The 17,205-nt window shown below is 50.0% G+C and overlaps 1 protein-coding gene across 1 annotated transcript in view; it reads left to right on the top strand.

The window, feature by feature from the left end:
* The first annotated feature begins 991 nt into the window (after positions 1–991).
* The window catches only part of Ezr (ezrin), a 44,422-nt gene continuing 28,208 nt past the window's right edge, over positions 992–17,205 (top strand). The window contains exon 1 of the mRNA XM_006978042.4: positions 992–1,164. Within this exon, the coding sequence (XP_006978104.2) occupies positions 1,153–1,164 (12 nt within the window). The 5' untranslated portion in view covers positions 992–1,152. The remainder of the gene's footprint in view (positions 1,165–17,205) is intronic.

Raw genomic sequence — 17,205 nt, 5'->3', positions numbered from 1 at the left:
AACAAATTTCACAGATCACCAGGGTACAAGTGCCCTGGAGTGTTACGGGGGGCACCTCTTTGAGAACTATTAGAAAAAAAAATAAACCTTCAGAAGTACTTCTTAGGTCTTCAGAGGCGACCACCCCCCCCCCGGCGGGGAGGGGGGGCTTTTGCTAGACTAGTCTAGTAAGATTGACTAATTTGTAAATTAGTTAACAACTAAGGCACGCGGGGATGGGGGTCTTCCACGCGCGTCTCCGTCTCGGAGCCTGCGCACGCCACGCGCACGGAGACCCGGGGCCGTGGCCGGAGTGAGACCCGGCAGCCCCACCCACGAACGGCTTGGTGGCCGCCGCCCCCACCACGTGGAGTTGCCTTTGCTCGACTCCGCTCAGGACAGCGCGGAGCACCATCACCTTCCCTCTCCGCGCTCGCCCGCTGCACCCGACTCGGCGGAGTCGTGAGCCGGGGGCGCGCGGAGGGAGGTCCCGGGGCCCGTCCCGTCCCGGTCCGTCCGGTCCCGAGCACGCCGGGCCGCGGCCATCATGGCGGGCGCACCTCTCGGGTCGTGCGAGCCTGCGGAGGGGAAGGGGCGCGGCGGCCCGGGACCCCGCCCCGCTCGGTGCACCGCCACGTGCGCTCCCCGGAGGGGCGGGGGGACGGAGGGACCACCCGTGCACGGATATGGGGTCCCCACGCGTGGGGGGCAAAGGGGGAGAGGGGAGCTCAAGCCACCGTACGACCCCTCTGTCCCGGGGCGGGGGTGTGGGGAGGTTCCTTCCCGAAGCCGGGGCGCAGCGCGGGCCGCGTAGACACGCCCCCTCCCGGCCGCTCCCAGTTTGTGATTGAAAAAAAAAGGGGGGGAAAAAAAGTGTTTCTCAAATAAAAAAAAAAAAAAAGTCCCGCGGTTGCGGTTTCAGCTCTGGGGCAACGGTTGCTACACGAAGTGAAACTCGCCGGTGCTCGGCCCCGCTTCCCGCGCGCCCCCGCGCCCCGCCCCGCCCCGCGCCGGGCTGGGCGGTGACTCACCCGGCGCCGCCCGGCCGGTTCTTAAGCTCGGGGCTGCGGGGCGCGCTCAGGGCTTCCCTCCGCCTGCCAGCTCCGGACGCGTCTCAGCTGCCGCTGCACAGCCGACTTTCCCGAGGACCCGCGCAGCCACCAGCCAGCCAAAATGCCCAAGCCGGTAAGTCGTCGCTGTTGAGGAGCGGGGGAGGGGGCGTGCGCCAGGCTGGCTTCCCCCGGGGAAGTCACCTTGCCGGGGCGGCTGCTAGGCAGTTCTTTTTTTTTTTTCTGGTGAAGGGCGCCGGCTGCCCTCTCGGTACCTGTTGACGCCTTTGTGGCACTCTTTAGTCCCCTTCGCCGGTGCTTTTGGGTCGCTGGCTTCCCCCACCCCGCTCCTGGGTCTTCTGGCTGCTTGAAAAGTGTCTGCTAATGTAACTTGGAAGTTTCTTAACTAGTGCAGATCGCACGGAGACTGGGTGGCTTCTTACGACCGACACCTGCCCGCCCAGTTCCTCCGAGCGACCGAAACCACTTGCAACCCACACCTTCCTGGGCGATTTGAAGGGCATTTGAGAGAAGGGAGGCTCTGTGCCTGGGGTAGCCTGGTCTCAGCCCTTTCTGGAGAGAGGCGCGGCCGGGCTAAGCAGGGTTTTTGCTGGTTGCAGCAGGATCCCTATCTCGGAGAGGGTTAGCCATGGACCTGAATTGCAGATGAGGCGGTCCCAGAGGCTTGATAAGGAGGTTCATTGGGCCCTGGTCGTCGTGAACTTGGGCTAATTAACGTGCTGCGTGCTTGCCTCTCCGTTCTTGAATCTGATTGTGTTGAGATTGCTGGCGGACGGGGTTGGGGGCTGGGGAGAAACAAGTAAAAAGCGGGTCCTCCGTGTAATATATTCTACCTGCCTTAACACGGGGGGCCCTGGTGACTGGATAGAGGGGGGGTTTTATATCTGTTTTCTAAGTTGAGATGAAGAAAATAATCAAGATTAGTAAAAACCACAAAGATATGAGGAATTTATTCCTAGTCTCTAGGGCTTCTCTGTTTTTACTACTTTTACATTTTATGTTCTCTGAAAGGAGGTTCTTCCCTAGAAATCTTATTACTTTTAAAATGATAATAGATCCAGACAGACATCAATATAATTTTTGGTCTGAGTAATTCATGAGAGAGTATTTTGACCCTCAGCAAAATGCATTTCAAACTCAAAAGTGACTCATCCGCACTCTACAGTGCCTGTGGTATAAAACTGGCCCAGGATGTCTTGCTCAGGCGCCAGCGCGGATGCTGGGGGGTGGTCAGTACATTAGTTCCGGGTGTGGTTTTCTTGATTTCATTAAAACATACAGAGATAGTGCCCAGAAAAAAAAAAAAAACCCACAAAAAAACAGGAGCCTGTTCCCAGTCGCTCCTTTTTCTTCTCTCTTTACAAACTGTAATTTCTCTTTTCTTCTTTTTATTTTCTTAATTATAAGATATACATAGCATATAATTTATCTTTATAGCTAGTTTTAAATGTGTAGGTGAGTGGCATTAAATATATTGTTAATCAACCATCACCATCGTCCATTTTCCCAAAGTCACTCACTGTTTTACCCGGCAACAGCCTCCCTTTCCCAAGACCCTGGCAATCACTGTTACTATTCTACCTCTGTGAATTGGGTGTTCTGGGGACCTTATTGTGGATGGAATCTTGTTATTTGTCCTGTCTCGTTTCCATTAAGATAAAGTGTTCATAATCCCAGACACTGCACTGTGTCAAAACTGCCTCCTTTTTAAGGTTCTCTCTCTTTGTCCCTCTCTTTTAAATGGCTGGTGTGTTTCAATTCTGTCCTGGTTTAAAGGTCTCCTGTGGTAAGAACCTCTACTTCTGAAGAGGTAGAGAGTCCATCAGCTGTCCAGTAAGCTGTGTGCGGATCAGCTTCAGTAACAGAGTAACTTTTTTGAAGTCTCTGTCCACAATAGCCAGAGTTAACCATTTCCAGACTGCTGAGAGGACTCCTTCCAGGTGCAAGGTGCATGCTTGCTGAAGGAAATCCCTTCCTGTCCCTTTGCAGCTAGGGGAGGATGATAGGGGTGGACCGTTGATGGTGGCCTTCTCTAAGGCTGTTAATGAGAAACTGGGTTTGTTGGTTTAGTTTATTGTTGTGGGGGTGGGGGTGGGGTTTATTTATTTCCTGCCTGGGTAAATGTTACATGAAGCCTCCACCAGCAAACTGTAGGTATGTCCTTTAAACAAAAGGTTATTGATTGTATTTAAGCCTAAAAGGAGCTTTTCCTTGGGTGGCTTCAGTGAGACCGGACGCCCCACTGCACTAAGAGGCGACTGAGGTCAACAGCAGACACATCTAAATAGTTGGTTTTGACCTTCCACACGGTGGTTGAGTTCTTCTCCAGACCGAGCCTGCTTTGTTCATGAAAGAGTGCACATGACATGATAGCTAGACCCTGCTTATTAAAAGGTTGGCTGTTTGTTTATTCGCTCAGCAAGCAGGGTGCCTGGCACAGAGGCCAACATGGTCCTTTTCCTGTGGAGATTCACAGTCTGGTTCTCCAACCGAGACACAGACCAGAGCTTGGCGCTCCCATACCGTGTTTTCAAAGAGGGAAAGATCCCCCAGTAAAATGCCACAGTTAAGACAGCCTCTGGGTGGGGGGAGGCGTGGGGGAAACCTGGGATCCCCTGAAAAGGACCAAATTTTGACTGAATCCTGCTTGGAAGGCTTTGGGGAGGGGGCTGGTACTCAAGGAAGGACAGCTGTGCCCTGTTGTCTGCTCTTGGATTTTCCACGGTCACTTTGGAGCTCCGTCTGGTTGGACTGGTGGACTTCTGAGGAAGGCAGTCCGGTGCTCTGGAGTCCACCTGGGCCTCTGCTCGCCTGTGTCAGGACTGGAGGCTGTGTGGTCTCTTTGGAGACCCGCGTGGGGTTGGTGTGAGGAGCCGGTTCAGGAAGCAGTTGCTACACAGTCTTTTTCAGGCAAGGTGGCCCGGGAGGGAGCGCCTCTCGTTCCCTCCCTTCTCTCTGTTCTCCCCAACCTGCTATCCTGGTCTGGTGGGAAGCTGCAGGCTAGTCTCAGAGAAGGGTGTTGTCTTTCACGCCACCATCTCAGATATCTCAGAGCTTCAAGGGGAACTGCCTCTCTGCGGCACCAAGATGCCTTAACCAGGCTCGAGTCCAAAGGGGTGGTATGGACCTTTCTAATGGAGAAGGTTTATTTACCCTTTGTGAGGCCTCGAAAGTGTGTTTGAATATCTACTGCGAACTAAAACTTTGTTTTGCCCTGCTGCTAAGACCTGAACCCAGGGCTTCATGCATGCTCCAAGATAATTTCTGAGACAACCTTTACCGCTTTGGGAATATTGCTTTCACTTGATATTTTAACAGGGGCAGATTTTTAATGAATACACCGATAGGCTTTAAGTGCACACGCGCATGCATGCACACACCCCTTCATTGAGAAGAGCACATGGACATGCTGCTCCCTACCCCCATCCCTTTCACCCAGGACAGATGGGGAATTAGGTAGCTAAGGTTTTGGCATGGGGCAGTGAGAAATGCTGGCTAGGGTTACCGATCTGCCGTCATCACACAATAAGGCGTGATGAATATTTATAGCTCGTCCAGGAGTTCAACAGACGTTTGCTAAGTTCCTGGGAGGCGTTGAGGCGCTGGATGGCAGACACAGACGTAACCCCTGTTATTGGGATTCATAGTCTGGTTTCCGGGCAGGCAGTAATCACAGGAAATGCTGAGCTGTGACTCTGGCGGTTGTGGGTAGGAGTGCTGAGCAGTGAGGAGCAGAGGGGTACCTAATGGGGGTAAGCACCCTGGCTCAGAAGTGCGAGGAATTAGGGTTCCGGGTGGAGCCTGGTTGCTCTGCCTTGTCAGCCATGCTCTGGCATTTTAATCTTGACTCAGGTTTGGACCTTCTGGCAGGAGCCACCTGGTGAGTGGCATAAGAGAGTGTGGCAGCCTGGACCAGGGGAGGAAAAAGTGGAAAGCATTGTTAGCTTTGGATACACAGGACCACAGGGGCTGGGTCACGTGGTTCTGACTTGCACAGATGACTGCGTGCTGGGAAAGAACCAGTGATTGGACGGTTGAGAACTTGCTTTTGTATGTGTTAATAAAGTTGGGAAAAAAAAAAGTTTTATTTTTTTAAAGCCTGACCTCGGACCTTATATTGCCGTTTTTTGGACTCTGGCTTGTGACTGAGGTGGCAAAGGACCTTAGTAGGCTGGGCCTCTAACTCCAGAGCGACGATCCTAGCTAGCTCTGATACAAGGTGGTGCAAGCCAGTGATAGTGATATGGCTTCTCTTTGCATGGGGTCCAGGAGCAGAGCTTAGTTTGGCAGGGGCCCTTTTTTTGGGGGGTGGGGTGGGGGGCCCTCATCCCTGGAGACTGCTCCTTTCTCTCCTTATTCCTTCCCCACTGGTCTCTTTTCTCTCCTTATTCCTTCCCCACTGGCCTCTGTCGGTTGCTGTCGTAAACGATAACATTGTGATTTCTGAACAAAATGTAGACTAACTTGATTCATGTTTGTAGCTAGGGAGAAGAAAACAGCACCACCTAGTGAGTTGTAATCCTTAAGTTTTGAGACCGAAACTTTTGTGACTCTGACCCTTGGGCCATCCCTAGTGTGGCTCAGTGGGCTGGGTCTCCTTGGTCATTGGATGAGTCCACTGTCCTGTATGAAACAGCTACATTTCGCAGTCTGCTTTCAAAATCAGGAAAACATACTGAGTTTTCTTTCTTTCCAACGTTAACTACACGAGGACTTCCCATTGACTCTTAACTAGTTTTTAATTTGCGCTCTCACTATTGAAGTATGAAGAGCTTGCGGAAGAGCCCGGAGGTCTGTCTTGTCATCCTCCTAACACGCTTGCCCGCCATAGCTGTTGGCCCCGGAGTAAAGATGGTATTTTAGATGTTGGGGGAGAGTTCTCTTGTAGCCCAGGCCGCCTAGAACTCACTTTGTAGCCGAGGATGACCTTGAATTTCTGCTCTTCCTACCTCCAGCTCCGGGTACTGACTGGGGTTTCAGGTTTGTGCGATCACACCCAGTGTGTGCTGGGCTATATCCCCAGCCCAAGAGTTTTATAAATACCCACAGTAGGGCTGGAGAGATGCTCAGTGGTTAGGAGCACTGGCTGCTCTTGCAGAGGACCTGGGCTCGGTTCCCAGCACCCACATGGCAGGAAATGTGACAGCCTCTTCTGGACACCCCCCCCCCCCCCCCCGTACTGTATGATATGCAGGCTCATACATATAAAAGAAGGTTAAAGGACCAAACAAAACCATTCTGTTACACTATGACTTAGAAACTTTTGACTAAGATATTCAACAGATGGCTAATGTGCATTATTTTCTAATAAAATGCAGAGAACCACAAAAACCTCAACTATACTGCTTGCTCTTAGACAAGACATTTAGCATCTGCAGAACTCGGTTTGTCCTCTTGAGTAAAAAAGGACTTAAGTGCAGAAGATCTTCTGAGGATACGGTGAGGCAAGACTTGTATCTGCGGAGTTCGAACAGCTAATCTCACATACTCCGAGCTTTGTGGCTCTCAGGTCCACTTCTGGGTGTAGACTGTCAGTGAAAAGTGGAGTTTCGGTCAAGCTTGTCCATGACGTCACGGGGAAAGAGCCGCGGGAAATGTTCAGTCCAAAGACCGAATCCCCTGTCGCCTCTCACATCTCCTGTTATCAGAGTCCCCTGAGATTTCGGGTCCCTGGGTGTGGTGAGTTGTCGGGTACCACCGTGGGCCTGGTACAGGGGCTTCGCCTGGGAGAAGTTCTGATGGAGGTGAGTGTGGGCAAAGGTCGTACGCAGTGAGGTAGGAGAATGACCAGGAGCACGCGGGCCAGGGCGCCTCCCCCACCTGTTGGCCACTTGCTAGGGGGCAGATAAGGGATCCGGGCTGAGGGCCGAGAAAACATGTCTGGCCTCAGACTGGTTCCATTTTTTTTTTTTAATTCAGTAAGGTCCTTTTATGTGCTATAGATGGATGGTAATGCTGTTTCAAAGGAAAGGAAAACTTCATGAACATATTATCCTTTTAGTTTAATGTATTTGAGAACAAACTTTAAAGCCAAAACCAAAAAAAAAAAATCCTAACTTCAACTCCACTTTCTCTGATGGAAGTAAGGGGCGGCCGGGTGTCACTGAGTGGGCCCCACAGGCACAGCAGATTTGGGCCTAGCTTTTTGTGAACTTCTGTTTGTTGCTTGCCCTGCTTGGGGCATACCCGTCACAGTAAGTAGATGGTGGAGGTCTCTGTTTTCATTTAACGAAGGCACAGGTGAACCATCGCATCGAAGCCAGTGTTTTTTTTCTGAGGTATCCCAGCTAAGAATGTGTTTAGGTTTCTGAAGCCTTACGTGTGGACGCCAAATAAGGCCCTCGAAGCCCGAGGTATTTACCCTCTGGGCCTTTACAGAGAAAAGGGCCAATCCCTTGCTTCCAGGATAAAGGTAACTATTGTTGAGCCTTTGTTAGAGGCTTGTGTGTGTTTTATGACTAGGCCAATATTTGGAAGGAGGAACACTCCTTTTGCTTCTGGTTTCCACAAAACTGTTCTCATAAAACAAAGACTCCGTTTTTTTGTCCGTAGACTCTCGGTGCACGTCCTGAGCACAGACCCCTGCTGGGAAAACTGTCGTGGAGGGCCGGCAGGGTTGGGGCTGAGGTTCCATTTTAGCGAGGCTGGTGCCCGTGACGGCCCCTTGTTTCACAGGGAGAGTGGCCGTATCGTGTGTCACCTCCTAAGCTGTTGTCTAGTGACAGACTTTTGGCACATGCCGAGAGCAATTTGTACCTGATATTTGAGTTGGAAGGAGAAATGTCTATAAATGAGTTGCTTTTTTATCCTTGAAAACTTAAAAATGAAACCCAGCGGCAGCGACACCGACCCCTTGTCTTCCTCATTATATTTCATAGACCTTGGCTCTGCCCGTCCTGAGGTTTGATGCCTGTTTGTTTGTGCCTTTGCTGGATGTACAGTGAGAGGTCAGACGGTTCAAAGAACAAACAAAAGCATCTGCTTGCAGAAAGACCTTTACATTCTTGCATTATTGACTGTTAGGGGATGGTAGAGTCTTGTGGGAGCCTGCCTCTCACTGGGTGCTTTCACTTCCTCTGTGCTTGTAAACAAGAACCTACCTGCCAACTTATATGGCCGAGGAGATAGGGGTGTGTGTGTGTGTGGGGGGGGCTGTGTGTGTGTTTTACATACTCGGCCTTGAGCCTGACCCTGGTGGGTTCTGCTTGCAACTACAGAGTTCTCCTATAATTGCAAGTGTCCCTGTCCCATAATGCTCATCCTTTTCCCTCTAATTTAGAGAGCCCGTGGAACTAGGCAGCAGATACAGTTTGCTTTTGCTCTTTTGCTCTCGTGGCCAGTCCCGCTCACACCCCTCCAGCATACAGTGTCTGTCTGCCGGGCCCAGGGTTTCAGGTCCTGGGAGCACCCCGGCTAACAATCAATGGCCTTCTAAGAGACTGGATCACCGTCGCCTTCATAACCCCTACATAGTCACACATCACGGCTGACCAGTTTCCATCTGATGCGCATTCTAGCCTTTCCTGAATACGCCCCACCCTCCCATAGTGGCCAAAGGCGAAGGAAAGTTAGCACAGGCCTAAGATAGCCTTTGTGCCAAGAGGCCTCGGGGAGCAGTGGTCCCTCTGCCCCTCCCTAGGGTAAGACCTAGCTGTTCCCAAGAAGGGTTGGTACCCGATGGGGGCCGAGGGGTAGAGAGGGGGTCTTAATAAGATGTGGAAAAGCAGACAGACAGCTACTGCCTGTGTTCAGCTTTGTCACGGCCTAGAGTTACCTTTTATTCATTTGTTTGATTTTTGTTGACTAAAGTGACCAGAGTGGGCAAGATGTGATGGGTTGTTTGTTCTTGTAAATCACTTCCGTTGTCAGTGAGCCTGTACAGAACACTGTCTTGAAGGACATTCCTCCAAAACTTTTTCACCTAGATTTGGTAGTGGGTGTATACCAACATCTTCTGGGTCCCCTGAGATACGTCGACGTCCGTCATTTCTCAGGTGCTGTGGGTCAGAGAAATTGGCTGAGAAATGTCTGCCTGTGTCTCCATGGTGGCTCTGTAGGTTTCTCTTCAGTGTGTCTTGGCAGGGGATCCAGCCTTGGTCTCTATGCTCCTGAAGGGAACACCGGTCTGGAGATGGTCTGGAGATGACGTAGTCAGCACAGCCTAGAGTGGGATCCGTTGGCTGTTAGTGCTCTCACTGAGATGCTGCCGTCCTGGCGTACACAGAGCATTGCTGTTCGGGTGAGCCTCCTCAGGAGGCCTCCTCAGGAGGTAGTGTTGGGACAACTGTGCCTCTTCCTAAGAAGCTGGCTGGAGAGGACAGTGTGGGAGTGGCGAGAAGCAGGGCAGCAAAATGTATGAGTTGGATTTGGACAGGATCAACCATAAAAGGACCCATGGGGCTGCAGGCTGAAGTGGGTGGGTGGACAGGATTGGAGGTCCTTAAAATATACAAGATTCATCCTCCCAGCAGGTGAAGCATTCCAGGGAGTCTGGTGTCACAACAGGAAGGAAGTTCATGTGGCATCTCACTGTAGATTTCCTTCTATTTGTTATGACTGTTTCGGTTGTCTATAGGAGAGTCTACATCTTTACAGTTTGTTATGGGAAAGGAGGCAAGATGGCCCAGTGGGTAACGGAGCTTGCCGCCAAGCCTTAGCACGTGCACGCAAGCGAGTACACACACACACACACACACACACACACACACACACACACACACCTGCACACAGAGACACAAACAGGCACACAAAGCTTATTACAGGTGCAGAAAAGGGGAGAATTCTTCACCTCATTTCCTCACAAAATGTATGCACCTTCTTCCAGTTGGAAATCCAAACATGGTGACGACACCCCTGATTTGGGGAGCCTGTCCCTGGCCGGAGCCTCGGTATGCTGAGGGGTTCTCCATGAAGTCTTGAAGAGGTGTCACAGTGCTTAGGTGACCTGTGTGTGCTGATCAAATGAATAGCTGGTGTCATGGCACCTGGGCCTTCACCCTCCCCTCCCCTCAACACGTATATTTTTAAGGTGATCTCGCATCGGAAATTGCAGTTGACATGGGAACCCGCAAACTGTTGGTTCCAGTGATCCCACTGCTGTTAGGCTGTAGTTTGGAGATTTGGGGTGGGAGGGGGGGGGTTGTGGCCCAGGACGGTGTCTTTACCGGCAGTTTTGTCAGACTTGAAAATGAACATCATGAACTGTGAGGTATGGCTGAGTGGAGACACCAAGGGGGTGTCTTGGTGCCGGAGGCGGGACAGGCGGGGTGGGGAGGGGAGGGGAGGGGAGGGAGTACACCGGTGGTGGGGGTGGGGTGGGGGTGGTTGTCAGTGGTAACAAGGGCTGAAAAGTGTACTACCCCGTGTTCTTACCCCCAGTCAAGTGCTTGTATACATAACCCCTTTGTGACAACATGCAAATTGAAGAGTTTGGTTTAACCTAATATAACTTCAGAAACAGAGAAGTTTTAAAAATAGAAACTTTTTTGAAGTTTGCTTATCCAAGCAGATTTTACAAACGTACCAATTTACAGTGGATTTTTTTTTTTTTTAAAGAAAAGTAAAGCTGTTGGGAGACTGGCTGTAATTGCTAAAGGCTAAAGAAAAGACTTCATAGGCATAAATTCAAATAACCCTCATCTAAGCCTCTTATAGGAAAAAATGTTCTTTAAACTGCAAAATATTCCTGCTCATGTGGTCTGAGCTAGGGCAGATTTGTCTCAGAAATCACACTGGATTTCAGTGTGGTTGGCTTTATGGTCCAGTCCCTAGAACAACAGGTTAGCAAAGAAATCGGGGCGATCTGACACTTCCATTGTTCCCCGGCCCCTCCTCCTCCTCCTCCGCTGGGCTGGAAGAGAAAAGTCTTCACAGACTTCTAAATTTACAAAGAAAATAGTACATTCCAGGTGGGTTTAGTCTACAAGCCCTTCGTGTCCTATGTTCTGTTCTGTGAGCCGAGAATTAAAAATCAGCGTAGCGTGTAGTGGCCATCTTGGCCGTCCCTACCTTTGTCTCCACGGGGCTCTCCAGTTTGTGTGTCTAATTAGGCAGGTATTTCAGTGAGCTGCGTCCAAGCCGAAGTATGTGTGATACAGCAGCTAGTGAAACTGAAATCAGATGTCATGCGATCCAGACTCCGAGCTTATTAGCTACAGAGAAAGTGCCCTTGAATGAGAACTAACTTGGTCTGCCTTGGTGGACAGAGGGGTGTGTGAGTTATTTGTGCTTCTCTTTAGCGGCAGGTAAAATCCTTCTGTTATTTCTCCACCCTGCCCTGTGTGAGGTGGTTTCTGAGAATTCTTGTTTGATTCCCATGGAAATCCCAGGCTGGAAGAAATGTACCCACTTACAGACAGGCACACACAAACCGTGTGAGAAGTTACAGGTGCCGGGCACTAGGCAGCATTGCCATAGGCTCGGCAGTCCAGAAAGGGTCCTTGGGGTCACTCTGCCCACGGTCGCTCTGTGCACGGTACGGCTCTTCTCCCTCTCATGGGGAGGGCTCAGCACTCCCTGTTCCAGCCAGGTTTTGAAGCAGAGGGAGCTAGCCCTCTTTTGAATGTGAACGTTCAGAAAGTTCCTTTCTGGTTCTAAGGTCAGATTTTCTTTTTTCCCCCTGATCATAATGAGTACAAACAGGACTGGTTTGTCCGCTCTTTGTGTTTGTTAAGCAGCCTTGGTCTGACAGGAAGTGGGTCTGGGGGCAGGAAGTGGCTTACTTTCTGAGGCAGAAAGGAGCTATTGAGAAGAACTTGAGATTTCATTACATGTTCTCGAAGTTATGGGAAAGCATTAGTTCATCTGAGCTCTTCGCCGTTTTCACTCTGGAATTGAGTAATACAGACTTTTCTATTCAGAAGCCTAAAACCGTTGGCCTAGAGACAAGCTTAGAAATAAAACATAAGGGCTATACAAATAGAAGTATTTTTTGAGTATTGGAAGTTGAGAAAGTTGCTTAAGACAGCCGGGACTCAGTTGCCTCGAGTATTAAAAAGATTTGACTATCAGTCCAGGCAGGTGGTGTCTGCGTGCTGCCCAGGAGGCTGAGGCAGGTGGATTGGGACTTTGAGGTTTGACTAGGTACTTAAAGAGACCACCATCTCAAACAAAGAGATAGGCAGATACATGCCGATGCTCATGCACATGCATGGGGGTGGGCTGAAGGATGACCAAGACACAACACACATGCGCGCGCGCGCGCGCACACACACACACACACACACACACACACACAGAGTGAGGTCTAGGAGTTCCTAGGCAGGAAGCGGTAGCCATTCAGAGTCACCTACAGAATAGTTAACCTTGTCACTGTTGTAGCTGTAGTGAAAACACACACGTTTATGTTACAGGGCAGAAACCTGCCCGGGAAAGTTACCAGGTAGTTTCCAGGCCCAGTACCTATGGCAGTATTAAGGATTTAATGTTGATAGTATAGTCTAGTGGTGATGGCCGTGTAGTGAGAACAGTTTGGAAAGGGAAGTGAGGAGGACGCTATGTTAGCTTTCGTAATTAAAGTTACCCACGGAGTTCCTTCAAGTGCACTTGGCATCTGTAAAGGGAGGGGTGCCACCTGCCATGTTCCTGGGAAGCCACATCAGGCTGGCTGTGCACACACCAGGGATGAACAAGGCATGGCTTATTATGCTTCACACTAAATGGGGAGAAAGCTGTCCTAGTCATGTTGAAATATACTGTAAGTATCCAAGTATCCCAGGGTGCAGGTATAAGGTGTTTGTAGACAGTTGTGAATATGGACATAAGCAGACATGAATCTTGGGGGAAAAAAAAAGCGGCAACTTCCATTTTGCCAGACCCGCTTGTGATTTAAAGTTGAAGGGATGGCTTTAGACGCTTACTTGATTTAGAATTTACACTCACATTGAGGAAGACTGTGAACTAGAGAGAAGGAGCTGCCTGCTTCTTCATGCAGTCAGGCTGGCTCCTTTGGCTCTGACCTCTGTGGTCACCGCTTCTCTCCTTAGTGATTAGTGCAAGGGCAGGCGCTAGCCAAGCCGTGCTGATCAAGAGGCAACCGCCTGGTGGTGGGTTAGCCTTAATCCATGCTATCACCAGGAAATCTGCCCTTCCACGCACAGCCCCGCTTGAATCCCCCTGCCCCTTGACCTTACTATTGGGGAGCCACCGCTGTCCCCAAGAATAGAGTCTTCAGTGGAAGTGCTGACCCTGCTCCAGATGTTGCCACCAGGTCTCAATGACTTCTTCATATTTCCGTGAGTGGGGTGACTGGCGCTCAGGGTCCCTGGGAAAGTCAGGCAACAGAACTGCTGACCAGCACTTTGACCTCTGTGGAGCGGCTCCCTGGTTGAGTGACAAGTGGACCCTTGTCAGCTCTGACACTGGATTTTATTATTGTTATTAGGCAATAAAAGATACATACCCTAGTATCGGCTCGTCATACGGAAACGATGTTGTTATTCTGAAGACATGCATCCTAGTCAGATGTCATTTGCCTTGCTTTGCTAGAGACAGTGATGCGTACAGATTTTCCCGCTTGCCTGATGGACCGTTTTTTTGTAGTAATTGACCCAAGGCTGAGCTTCCTGGCGCATACGGCAGTCTTCCTTCCTAAGAGCGCTGATGGAGAGCTTGGTGTAAACGGACTGCAGCCTCTCCGAGGGGCTCTTTCATCCCTACTGTGGGACAGTCCTGTCCCCACCTTCTCCACACAGCAGCGAGAGTGTTCAGGACGCCTGGCAGCAAGAGCTGGAGCTTAGATGTCTGCCAGCCTGCCTTTGAATGTCCGGGTTCAGCTCTAGCTGTGGGCAGGAGGTCTGGGGAAGAACCACACTGCCAAGGCTCGGTTGGCAAGCACGTGAGCGTTGTAACAAGTGTGAGGTTCCTAAATAAACAGCGCTGTCTTGGGGCCCCCATGTCCTGGTACTTCTCTCCTCCATACTCTGGCGATAGTTTGGTCAACTCTGGTTCAGCCTAGTAGTTCTTGCTTTGGCCCTCTCCAAAAGAAGGGGTAGCTTCATGGAATTGGGGGGCGGCATTACAAATAATTGCTTCCAGAAATAGTAACAGTATAAAACACTGTCCCGGGAGTTGCCACTGCAGCAATTTTATAGACTTTATGCATATATAAACCGTAGTTAGCCCCAGTGCAGATGTGGGCAGTCATGTTGTTACAGATGGAAACAAGGTTATCTTAACAATTGGCCCCTGCAGTGGTGTGTGTGAGGGGGGAGGGTGGCTCTGTGTGTGTGTGTGTGTGTGTGTCAGTGTCAGGGGTGTTGGCTCAGCAGGTAAAGGTGCTGTGCACAAGCTTGGCTATGTGAGATCATACCCTGGAGCCTACATAAAGGGGGGGGGGGGCGTAGCAAAAACCAGCTTCACAGTGAATGGTCCTGTGACACTGTGGTGGGTCCGGGCACACAGTAATAATAATAAAAAAACACCAAAAAAACCCTTTTAACTAGCCATTGCTGTGATGGCTTCCAAAGGGGTTGTATTCGGAGGGAGAAGGAATATCCAACAGTAAGCCACAGAAACTGTCCCTCTGCTGTGTCTGCCTTTCCCCAGGAGGGTGGTTAAGGTTGGCTAAGTCATTGGTAATATTTTACAGAATTTGGTGATTTGTTAGCCAGCGTTGGTACAAGATGGCCACGGTGTCTTAGCAGATGCTCCAAAATGACATTGCGTTTGCAGAGAGGGTGGTTTGTATCGAAGATGAGAAGGTACCAGAATCCCGAGGACTAGAATATAGGCCCCTCTGTCTCACCTCCCCCCACCCCCATGCAGATCATGGTTAGCAGGTGCTTTAGTCCCAGCTGAAGAAGTTGCAGCCTTCACCATGTCAAGCTCTCTCCCGTGAGCATGTCATTGACTTCACCCCTGAGCTTGGTAGAGGAAATAAGTTCTTGCACAGCCCTGTCTCACCCAGGGCCTAGGAAGCAAGTGTTTCATTTGTTGGGCTAATACCTGCTACAATGTGGCTAACATCCCAGAGGAACACCCAGGTTAGTATTCAGGTGCAGCTGGCCACACTTGTTAGACCAATAGGAAAGGTTGTGGCTTGGGTTTCCTCCTTAGGTCGGACACCATAGAAAGTGTATGTCTGCATATCTCCTTCAGCAGGAGCAGGCCCTTAGGGGCGCGCGGAGGTGGGGGTGGGGGTGGGGAGATTCTGTTAATGTCAGAGTGTGGTGTGAACAGTATCATTGGAGTGAGATACAGATGGAGGACTGAGTCTCGCTTCTGTCTAGGGAGACAGGACCCAGGGAGAACCTGTCTTACCTCTGCCCTGGAGGGGCAGACCACAGCTTCCCAGCTCCCAGCTCAGCAGCCCACCCAGTCCCAAGGGCTGACCCTGCCCACCGCAGAGGGTAAAGTGGGGCGGGAGTGGAGTGGGATTGTATGTTGCTATGGTCAGGCCTGTTTGTTGGATAGCTAGTCTTGCCGTCCCAAGAACATGGAATATTTTGATTTTCAAATTCAAAAAAAGCTGAATTAAACGTTTTAGTTTTTGAAAATCAGTCTCCTTTCGTCTTTGTTCCGTCAAGCTGACCATACATAGTCTGTCCGGCTTGAGTGACATTGCTTTTTAGCTGTCCTGTCTGCAGTCATTAAAGCAACAGGGAACAGACTAACAAATAAAATGCTTACCCAGCCATTCATCAAGTGGACCGAGGAAGGGATGGGTCCCCACATAGTGGCACGTCATGTGGCAATAAAAAGGAATGAAGTACTAATACGTGCACAACAGAGGTGATCTTAAATGTGGTAAGTGACAGACAAGAGATTTCATTTATCTGATATACCAGAATAGGCAAATCATAGAGCTGAAAAATAGGTGATCGGTCAACAAGGTTTGGGGGCTTAAGAATGATAGGGGGGTGATGCTAGTATGCACCATCTTTCTTTTTGAGGTGGTTGAGAGCATTCTAAAACCAGCTGGGTATGACAGTGCACACCTGAAATCCTCGACTGAGGCAGGGGGATTGTGAGTCGAGGCCAGCTGTGCTATGTAGCAATACCTTGTCTAAAAAAAAAAAAACAAAAAAACAAAAAACTAAAATAAACTAAAACTTGACAACAATGTTTGTGTGTAATCCTGTGAATGATAGAAATCCCAAATTGCACATTGCAAATGGGTTGATTTTTATGGTATGTAAATTATATTTCCTCAAAGCTCTTAAAAAAGCATTGACTGGACATGAAAATGAAAATACGGACCTGGCTCCATTATCCAATCAAGTAGCCTGAAAGAGCAGGTGAGCATTCATCTGATGTCACCTGTGACGCCCCCTTCCTCCCTCTGTGGGAGAATGTTACTACGTCCACTCCCTATCCCGACAATTTCCAAGCATGTCCAAGGTCCTCCCCAAGTTCGTGAAGGTTGTTAGAAGTTGCTGAAGTGGCGCTCCTGGCTGGAATGTTGGAAAACAGCGCTGACATTTGCACTGATAAGGAAGGTCGGCCTCAGCACAATCTTGGGCCCAGACTGAGCTCTGAGTCCAGACAGGTGTGATAACTGGGTGCCGTCTTACCACCGAACATTCAGATGCCACTTTCTGAATTTCCTTTCTGCTCCATGGCATTCCCGATACTTGAAGAGAGAAGAAAACCCACTGGAGACGGTTCACCTGCACTCTGCTCCCTGAAGGCTGTGTCACGTGACCGCGCGTGGCTGAATCAGTCTAGAATGATCCCCACATCAGAGCTTGTATTGATGCGATTGCATTTACTCTGCAAAAGTGAGCGTAGAAACTGGCCGTGGCGGCGCACGCCTTTAACCCCAGCACTCTGGAGGCAGAGGCAGGCGGATCTCTGTGAGTTCGAGGCCAGCCTGGTCTATAAATCAAGTTCTAGGGCTGCCAGGGTTACATACTATAGAGACCCTGTCTCAAAAAACCAAAACAAACAAAAGGGAGTGAGAAATCTTAAGCTAAGTTCCAGTGCCTCAGTGACATTGCCCAAAGGAAACTTGAGCAACTAGATTGATTTACCAAGGCCAGAGAAAGAGCCAGGAGATAATTTGACGTAAGTCGGACTCGGCAATTACATGTGGGAGAGAGGGAGGAGACGGTACAGGGTTTCACCGTCGGGTCCCTCTGTTTTTACCTTGGACTCTTAGAAGGTGTTTTAGATACCATTTTGATAATTAAACTGTAATGACCCAGAAATGGTGTTT

Source organism: Peromyscus maniculatus, chromosome 16 (genome assembly GCF_049852395.1).
Source record: "Peromyscus maniculatus bairdii isolate BWxNUB_F1_BW_parent chromosome 16, HU_Pman_BW_mat_3.1, whole genome shotgun sequence".
Classification (NCBI taxonomy): domain Eukaryota; kingdom Metazoa; phylum Chordata; class Mammalia; order Rodentia; family Cricetidae; genus Peromyscus; species Peromyscus maniculatus.
This window is presented reverse-complemented; position numbering and strand designations above follow the sequence as displayed.